Source organism: Apteryx mantelli, chromosome 9, assembly GCF_036417845.1.
Source record: "Apteryx mantelli isolate bAptMan1 chromosome 9, bAptMan1.hap1, whole genome shotgun sequence".
Classification (NCBI taxonomy): Eukaryota; Metazoa; Chordata; class Aves; order Apterygiformes; family Apterygidae; genus Apteryx; species Apteryx mantelli.
Window position 1 is genome coordinate 21,613,752 of NC_089986.1, and position 10,066 is coordinate 21,623,817.

General features: G+C 39.9%; 1 protein-coding gene across 2 annotated transcripts in view; it reads left to right on the forward strand.

Annotated features, from left to right (window-relative positions):
- Positions 1 to 3,101, forward strand: part of WDFY1 (WD repeat and FYVE domain containing 1) — a 28,509-nt gene extending 25,408 nt beyond the window's left edge. For both annotated transcript variants that reach the window (XM_067301919.1, XM_013944376.2), the window contains exon 12: positions 141 to 3,101. In XM_067301919.1, coding sequence (XP_067158020.1) covers positions 141 to 200 — 60 coding nt within the window. In that variant the 3' untranslated portion in view covers positions 201 to 3,101. The remainder of the gene's footprint in view (positions 1 to 140) is intronic.
- Positions 3,102 to 10,066: the final 6,965 nt, after the last annotated feature.

Genomic DNA, 10,066 nt, shown 5'->3' on the forward strand with positions numbered 1-10,066 from the left:
TCTTTTTCTGTGAAGTTAATTTAAATAGGATTTGTTACCTTGTGTCCAGGGAGGTCGTTGCTTATCTCTATCCCTGTTATAGCAATATTCTGAAACCTAAGTGGTGTTTCTGTATAATTCTCCACAATATTTTCTTCCAGATTTGGGACATGACACCAGTAGTTGGTTGCAGCCTTGCAACTGGCTTCTCTTCACGCTGATCTCCCACCAAAGAGGTTTATGCACCTTATGTACAGCAATATGCACCAAATGAATGAAATCCTTCTTAAGAATACTACCGCAGACACTGGTTGCTTGATTCTTCTCCTGCTGCTGTTCCAGGATGGACAGTCACCTTTGTAGAGGACAGCTTTTTCTGTTGGGCTCACCAGGAATCCCCTTGGTGCGGAAATGCAGTTTCACAGCCTCTCGGACTAATGTAAAATGGCTTACCTTCAACATGACACCTTGAAGAAAGGACCTGTTGTTACTTGGTTTACATGTAGTGTTAACAATGCGCTCTCTCTGCTGATACATCTTGTATAGACACCTTGTAGCTAAAGCATTATCAGAGTAAAACAAGTTTATTGAATTCAATTTGTGCAAATAGTTAAATAACTTATTCTCTCTTCCAAAAAGCAGTTCTGTAGAAATACTTTTGAGCAGTCACTGTCTAAACTGTCTCCAAAAGGTATATTGGTTATTCCTATGGAAGGAGGAAATACTTTTAAAGTGGCAGGTAGCTTCTTTCAGATGAGATGGTAAGACAACCTTTGGTCATGCAAGATTTCCTTTATTGGCTTTCTTGTGTTTGTCTTCAAGTTCAATTATTAGCAAAATCACTTTTGTGGGACACCTGTTCTGTTTAGGTAGCTGGCAAATCTTCAGACAATTCTAAGTTCTTAAGTAGAATTTTAGCATAGGTAACAAACTTCTGTAGGTCTTATTAAAATGTACAGCTTAGCTACTCTAGTTTAAAGACAGGCTATAGGTATGAACCATATGCTTTGACAGCTCTATAATGCTGTTAGAATGGGAAGCTAAGCAAATCTGCCTTTAAGTGTAATGGCTAAGAAAAAATGGCCAGCTAAAGTTTAGAGACTTTTTCCTGTGGAAAGGCTGACAGTTCTTTTAATGGTAAGGAACCTGTCTCTGCTAAAGTGCAGCATAATTCTAAATACTGCCTTGGTGTTGCTTAAAACTGATAAATACTGAGGCTTTCCAAAGCAATAATTACTGAGATACAGAAAAGCTGCTTCCCACCCCATCCCACACTTAGGTCTGTTAATCCTGAAATGTCTATATTGATCTGTTCCCGTTTCAAAGCTGAGAAGTATGAAGAAGAGCTAGGAGGCCTTTATGACTGTGCAGTTGGCACTTGCAGGGAATAGCTAGTGAGGTGTTGCCAATAAATTGGTCTGTCAGTTGTATGAATCTTACATTTGAACACTGTAGGAACTTATTTTGAAACTTTTTGAAAGCCAAGGCAATATGGCACAGAGTTTAAGTTGGGAGCTTTCTAGACTTTTTCTGAAAGCAGGTGCTTACTGTGAGGACAGAAAAAATTTGAGCAGGTCATCTGGCCCGGAGTAAGTGATGGTGCATAACTGTCAAAGGTAACGGGCTCTTTTTGGCAGAGAACTAAAGGGTTAGACTGTCTTTATTACAGCAACAATGAAGTGGTGCTATGACTGTTAGTGAACTCAAGTCCTAGTTCTGTAACTTGACGTTAATAATGTTCTCTGGACCATGCTGTAGCTAATATATGAAGATCACAGTATAGTTAATACATCATGATCCACTTCAATTTTAAGCCAAAAAGCTGATAGTCTCCAACAAGGGCATTAGAATCCAGAATACATTAGTTAGTGTTATCTTAGATCTGGCTTTGTCTACATTTCTGCGGGCCTTTTCCTGAAGTATTGCTAAGAGTCTGTTAATTTGCTAGGCTTATTGGGCCAGTGGAAAAAATAAACAAATCCCTCTTTTGTGGGAATAACAAAACTTGTATTGCCCTCAGTTTGGGATTTAGCACTTGTCACGCTGATTTGATTCATATTACTACATGCTGTATAGCTTAGGCTTTTTTGTGAAGGCTTATTTCTAAACTATTGAGAGAAAAATCAGCCTGTGTTTGGAAAAAAGTTAGATTACTGCTCTGAAAGCCTTCGCCCCTGTAAATTGGGAAGGAAACGGTGTTTGAAGGGGTAAATAAGTGCTGATAATGCTCCACATTTGCTTTCAAACCTCTTCCTATCTAGCTCTGGAAGAGAATGGAAACCTTCTCTTCCTTGCAGTACATGAGGCAGAACATGATTATGTAGCTAGAGCTGTTCAAGATACTGTGCTGTGGTGAGGAGGATCTAGGGTCATATGTTAAGCTGGGAAATTGATGTAGATGTGGTATGAATAGCATATTTTTCAAACCAGGTGATTTGAAACTCTTCTTACACCAATGATACTGAGGTGTAGCTCTTTAGCAGCTAACATTCCTGAACTTCAGATTTTTTAGTTCTGACTAGTCAACATGCTCCCTGCTCAGTATGTAACTCCCTGCCCCCTTCCCTGTGAATACTTCCTCTGCTTCTTGACAGCCACTTATCTTACATTAAGGTTTGCCACTAGATAATATATTCTCTACTACATATTGGTAAGCCTAATGAATCTATTTTCTATAATTGATATACTTAAATATAGTGTCAGTTTGGATATAACAAGATAATTATGGCTGCCAAAAGTCATTAGTCACTTAAGTATACTCTTGGTGTTGAATGAGTAATGCTTACAAACCACTAAAGAGATGCTGTGTTGTTTAAAACAACTGTTTTGAAGGCGCATACTCTGTCATGAAACTGAACATACTTCAACTATGTCAGGTCAAGCGTGCAATTACTGAGGAAGCTTGATTTGAAGCATTACTAATCTTGCTTGTATAACCTCTTTCATTGGGGCAGGGAAGGGGAGCAAAGGGTACTGATGTGTGCTAATTCTTTACTAGTTGTATTTCTGTACCCTGCATAGTTAAGAGACGCTAGATAAATCTGTCCCTTGCTCCCTCTTGTCTGAGGTTTTTGTTTTTTTAATTTTGATTACATGTACAATAAAATATTTCTTGATATTCACTTAGTCTATTTGGATGATCCATCTTTTCTTTGTTACTGAACAACTCCCATTCTATGCTCTGGCTCCTTATTTAGACAGTCCATGTCCAAATTCTAGGTTGCAGGGAGGGCTTGTCAGACCTGCTGCCTGGAGCTGAATGAGCCACAGCACTAGGGTTTAAAGGCCTGTGATGAACCAGTGAGTCAAGACAAACAACTGCTGTGTGGTCCTAATCTTATTTACTGAACTGTAAATACCTGCAGATGGGGACATGCAGCTGTGCTCCCTATCCGTTTTGTCCTGTTTGCCAGCTCATTTAGACCTCTGGTTATCTGGTTACTCTTCTGAGTGCTGCGAAGGCTCTTAAAATATAGAGTATCAGAAGATAAACTTGCTTCCCTGAGATCACATGGACCAGACTGAGGTATTAGAGAAATACTTAACTGGTGTTGGATGAGAGGGGAAGAATCTACGGTATGATGTACACAGAGGATGCAAACTGCAGTCACAGGAGGTGGTTACACTTGTCTCATAGCACGCTTTCACTTAGCAGAAAGGATGAGGATGAGCAGGGAAGTATCCGTATCCCTAACAATTGCTCACAGCATTCACACTCAAAGACAGTATAATACTGTAATGGATTTTTATCAAGGCCTATCTAATTTTGATCAGTTCAAACCTCTCACCTTCCCTAAAGAAAATGCCGTGTTCTCTAGTTCCAACCAAAAAATTGACTATGAAATCAGGCTCACTGATTCGTAGCCAGAAAAGCTTGTTTAGAGGTTTGTGTAGACCATCTTATGGCATATTTTAAATCTAATCTACACTTCATATCTTCAGTTTGAAAGTGTTTGAGAACTACAAATGATGGTCTTGTAGTGAAAATGCAAAGATGTGGGTTGGTTTTCTAACTGAGAATACATAGCTGACCAATGTGGGGGTCCTTCCTTATGTTGCCAAACTTCATCTAAGTTTCAGATAAGCTGTGTGGCAGGTTTTAGCAATGAGTCTTTTAGTGTGGTATTGAACTTAGTCAATGGACTGACTAGGAATAAGTTGGATTCAATAAAGGGACTTTTTTTTTTTAATGTTGAACAAACTGTATATTGCATACTTTAAAGGGAAAACTCTCCAAGGCTTTTTTATGAGTAGACTTGGTCTCAGTTGTAAATGACTTCGCTAACTGAAATGCCATGATCAAAATCTATAGAAAAAGATGAATTTCTGCTTGCTTAGCATGGCTTTTTTTTTTTTTAATCAATAACTAAACATCTTTCAGTAAGTTAAAATTTAACCTTTGGAAGCTTTATCTGCTTCTCTCATGAATATAAAGGGAATGGCAGTTGCATGGATGTATCCAGAGCAGCAAGCCTTCTTATCAAACCCTAAGTGACTGCAGCCAGATGACCTCACAGATGTGTTTGCTCCTTTGGAGGAAGTAAGGGCATAGTCTGTAGGTAGCATTGCATAATCTACTGAATATGAATATGCAAAAGAAACTAATAGTTGAACAGATTCAAAGGTAGTGTTATTGCTTTGATCACCTGTGCAATGAAAGAAAATAGTTTTAAAATAAATATCAGTAATCTACAATTTTTCATTTTTCATAAAATTAAATATAAAAATATTCTATAAACTAATAAATCAAAATATGAGATCATTAGAAACTTTACTTTTTGCTTGCATATCATGAGCCTTCCCCCAGCCACCTCAACATACATTGGTGGGCAATTAGTTTGGCAACTCTGAGCCACCTGTGTTTGTGTACCCTAGATCTCCTACCAGTTTTGCTATATAATCTGCCCTTGCATAGAGAATTTGAGCCAGATTCATTGATTTAGACTACATCTAATTACAGTAACCTAGGTGGGATTGGCTGGGTCATATATGGAATACTTGGTCTCTTCTTTTCTGATTTCTCTGTCATACGGATAGCATGGGATGCCTTACATCTAGCTGTTTCATAACTGAATTACTAAGTGCTCTTAATTTCTGTTTCAAAGGCCCTGATATGATGTGAATCATGCTCTCTGTGAGAGCTAGAGGCTTAGGTATTCCTTAGCATTTATCCAGCCCCAAACCAAGATAAACTGTAGAAATGCAGGTTGACTGTAGGATTTCCCTTTTATGTTTTTATGCTTGGTCTTTCCATTCTTCCTCTGAAATATATTAGCATGTTCTTCAGTAAACACTGATTTGCAATAACAAATGTTAAGGAGGTACACCCTTTTCTTGCCTTTGCCTTGTTTGTAGGGAAAGACACAGAATAGAGTTAAACTTGCTCCTAACTTTATTATTTTTATCTTTCGAATAAAAAAGATTCCATGGCCCTTCTGTATCTATATCGGTTTTCCTTTCCACAGCCCACTTTTCCTAGGTTTTCAGTTTAAAATGAGCAGTTTTCAGTTTAAAATGCATGTATCTCTCAAAGCTCTTAAGAGCATTCATGAACTGAAGTTCACCCTCCATGTCGCTGATCAGGAGTGGGCACTGCTTGCCAATGTTCCTTGCTGCTGCTAAGCTATAGCTATTTTTCTGTTCTAGGCACTGTCCTTTGTCGTATCTCCATTCTCATTATATTTCTTCTTCTTTCTTTCTTAGTTTGTGGCTCCTTCTCCAAGTTTCCTCTGCAGCAGCATGTCTGTGTTGGAGTTTGACCCTTTGACATGGGTGATAGGAGCTTTTGAAGCACACCTCAACTGCTGCCTGAGCTTACTGATGTGCCAGGTGAGCGGGTCTTGTGTGGCTGAGCTAAGGATGCCTGAGGCAGCAGCCAGGGAAGGTGAGTGTCTCTGTGGAAACACCCTGCTGTCTCACCCTCAGGTACAAGACTCCATCCCAGTAAGCACCCATAGCAATGCAGCCGTACTTGCTCTTCTGCTCGCTTTAGCCTTTGCAGGTTGGAAAAGAATATGGTATAAAGCTGCTGCTTCTCCATCCCCGACTTTGTGCTGTGTCCCAACTAAGGAGTGGCCACTAGTCTTTTTAATCTTGTTGTTTTCTGTAAGGGTAAAGAAATGTTGTAAATGTCTAAATGATATCTGTGGAACATTTTGTTTAAAACTTGATCTCTTAGGCATAATCTAAAAGAGGGAAGTAAGGTTGTTCATTATGTCTAGCCCAGCCCTTTTAGGGAGGAGAAATGCAGGGCATGTAAGTATGCTTATAGGAAATAAAGGGATGTTTTAGTCCTTCTACTTCAAAACGGTAGTTTTCTTGTTTTAGTGTGTGAATATATCAACTACGTGTTCTACTGTTTCAAAGCATGGTCTGAGTATGGTTAGGTTTAATAGTCAAGGTGAAAGAGAAAAGAGTGAAAGAAGCTGAGGGAAGGTGGAGAGGACAGTGAAACGAATGGTGGTGTGGTTAAAGCATGCAGAAGCACTGGGGCCCTTAATTTGAGGTGCTGCAAGGAAGGAGACTGGATCCAATAGCTGTTAATCCAAATGAACACAAGAGGGCTACAATAACATGTTTTTTCTTGATAGAAGTAGAATTCTGTATGAAGCTTTATTAATGTTTACCTACCTTTTGGCCTGATCTTAGTTTTCTACAGCTAGAAAATGGAATAAAATACTACTTGATACCCTTTAAGTGCTTGTGTACCCCTGTCAATTCAGTACAGGCTGTAATGGTTTGAAAATGCAATTTTTACGCTTCTTTAGTGCTTTGAACTGCTGAAATGTTGGTGCTACTTACTGAATATGCTATTGCTGCTGCTGCTAAGTACAAAGTATGTGACACTGAAATATAATTCTGTATGTTCCTTAGGGATATGACTGTTCTGTCTTGCATTTAAGTTCTGGAGGATTCAGATCTTATGAGGAAACGACAAAAAGGAGCAAATGAAATGCAGGGAAAAATTGTCTGGAAAAGTACGAACCACTGCCTAGTAATCCAGAGCAAGTGTTAAATTGCCTTTATTGATCCAAAGTGCAATTAAACACTACCTCCTGCAGTTGAATATAGATTGGGCTTTTACATTTTTTCTTTCCCCTATGAACCTAGTATTGAGTGGAAAAAAACCTGCGCAGCAGGTCTCTTGTAAAATCACTGAGTGTTCATGAACCTGAACTCCTTGGTTCACAACGTTCTGCTCATCTGAAATAGCCTGTGGCTCTGCGTGCATGACAAAAGCTCAGTTTAGGTGCTGAAAAATGAGACCAAAGAGAGTGCTGGCTAGAACCAGTGTAAATGGTGAGTGCTCTGCTTCATTTGTTGTGGTACTCAGTGTGAGCAAGGAGACTTCTTTCTGTAATACAAGGGTGTTTTTTCAGAAGGAAATGTTGCAGCTTTTCAGAAGGAAGCAAAAATGGTGTATTTTATTCTCTTCCTGTTATTCTTTAGACAGTGGTTTCTGTCTCTTAATGTAACCTGCTGGTTTCATTTGTTTCCCTGAAAAGGTACATGGAATATAATTTTGCAATTAACTGTAGATCATTAGTGAATGTGTAGCTTTACTTATATGGCCCGCAATTAGCTTCTGCAGCCCTTAAAATGTGAATAAGTTAGGACAGCCTTATGTAAAACTTGGTGCAGGTTTAGGACTTCATCAGTCCATGGCATCTGACCTTTTAACAATGACATCTGTTCAAATAAATAATGTTCAAATTCACTAAAACTTATTCCTAGGAGCTAGAAAAGCTCTTACGAGCATCTGTACGCACACGAAACTCACTGAAGCCGCTGTAACTATCAGTGTGAACATTTCTTATTTCTGAATGTGATAGCTGCTAGAAGAGTGGAATACAGACAAAGAGGATGCAATATCCGGTAGGAAAAAAAAGCTGCCTGCCTTAAAAGCCTTTTCAAAGGACCCTTAAGGAAGAGATATGAGCATTTTCCACCAGGCAAAGATAAAATCCAAAAGAGAAGGGCCTCAGTCTTTTCGCAGCCTATTTTGAGTTAGCAGAATAACTTTGTGTTACTTTGCAAGCTTTCGTGTTCAGATTAACGTGGCCTAGGGGAAAGACCTGAAGGAGTCCAGGGCATGGAATTTTCCTGGCTTGCTGTGTTCTCCCATCAGTTCACCTGGCACAGCCATTCTCCTGCATCCCCCACTCCCCTTGCTCTGCAATGCTGATAACCATCAGTAGTTTCTATTAGGAAAGTTTGAGCTATCATCTTTATCACAAATTTATGCAGGCACACTGTGCTAGTGGTGGGGGAAGCAGGAGAATTCCAACTATCTATGGCTTCTAGTTCGTCACTCATTAAGTACGGTCTGGCTTTCTGTGCCGAAAAACATCTAACCTGGGCATGGTCTTATATTTGCAATCTTTCCTCTGTAGGGCAGCAAATTTCTTAACTCTACTAACTTTCAAGATTGGCCGTAAAGTGTTAATGTTTGCCACTGTTGTTAATGTGCACTGCATGCATGATGCGTTTGCTGCTGCTTCTTTCTTTCTGATGTACTCAGAAAAAACACAAAAGCAGGAAGCTAGTTCTCTTGAGGTCATGGGCCAAATTAAATTAGGTCTTTGCATAGAAAAGCAAGATTATTGCAGTAAGATTGTTAAGCAAAAAATATTATTGTCCATCACTGGAGTAAACGGGAGCACACAGCTAGGTGGGATGTAGGCTGCTGAAAAGAGTTGTTTTCATGAAACTATTTGTTGTTTTCATGAAACTTTTTTTTTTGTAGGAATGCTCAGCTCTTAATTTCTAATTCATTTTTGAAATGAAAAGATTGATACCCTGCATCTCCAATACAGCTACGCTGGGATGTCTGCATGTTTGCAGCACAGGCCAATCCAGTTCCTAGTGTACCAGCTGGCTTTCAGAGACCTGGCTTTCCAAATTCTGCTGGTGATCTCAGTGGACATTCATTGCTCACCAGCACTGAGGAACATCTGGGTTTTAACTGCAGAGCCAGCTCTCTGCTGTTCTGCACAGGCCACAGGAGGCAGGGCCAGGAACTGCGTGGGACAGGAGTGTGGTTCTGCCATTCTGGGGAAAACAGGTGTTTACCCCTTGGGGGAGGCAGTGTTCCTGCCTTTCAGCATGGTTAGCACGGCAGCTTTTGTGGCCTGTTTACTCATCTGAGCTACCTTTCAGAGAACCTAGCAAAAGGTTTTATTCTACTTTATCAGATGCTGATTGCAATAAGTATATATTTGGCGAGCTCACTGAGGGCAAGATAGAGTCCCAGCAAAGCCAGTGGGGCCAGTGGTGTCTGTTCTTGTGGCATGCTGTGTGCTGCACCACAGCTGAACAGTAAAAGGCGAATTTTCATGTGGTCTATAGCTACTGCTGCTTTACAGGCCCAGGATGTGCAGTCAGAAAATAGACGCAAGCAAGCAAATGAAGTATTCGTGAGATCTGTAGGGAGCTGGAGCTCACATTTCCTGTGTTGCGCACTCCAGAAGTAAAACAGAGCACTAGTCAGTCAGCAGCAACACACTGAGCGGCGTGCCTCTTGCTGTCTGGGAGAACTGGGTTGAAATATAGAGAAATTAGAACTGAGCAAGTAGCTGCAAAGGAGTCTAGGAAAAGTGTGTCTATACAGACCAAGTCGTAGCTTAGGGAAAGGAAGGGCTGTGCATGCGCAAGGAAATGGGGGAATTACCTCCACACTGCTAAATGAGAGAATAAGGATCACGCCTCTGTATATACATTCATACCAACCTGTATTCCTTATGGTTAAGAGGGTGTAGTTGGAAGGGTGATATAGGCATAGGCTGAAGTATATATATGCCTAGAAACATGCCTCTCTTAAAGGATAAAATCTGTTTACCAGTGGTAACGTTTTCTCACTCTAAAATCAGTTATTTTTTTCTTGTTTTTGAACACCCTATTTCTGTTAGTTATAAAGCTAGTTCTTCCCTCTTTTCCCTAAAAACATGAATTCTTCAAAATTTTCAGGGAGAAAAACAGTAAAAATTCTGAAACTTTTATGGAGTAGGATATCATTCTTCCTTTCCTTCTCACTGTGCTCTTGCAAACAAGCATTTCCAGCTGTGAATGCATTTCAGCCCAGCTTGCC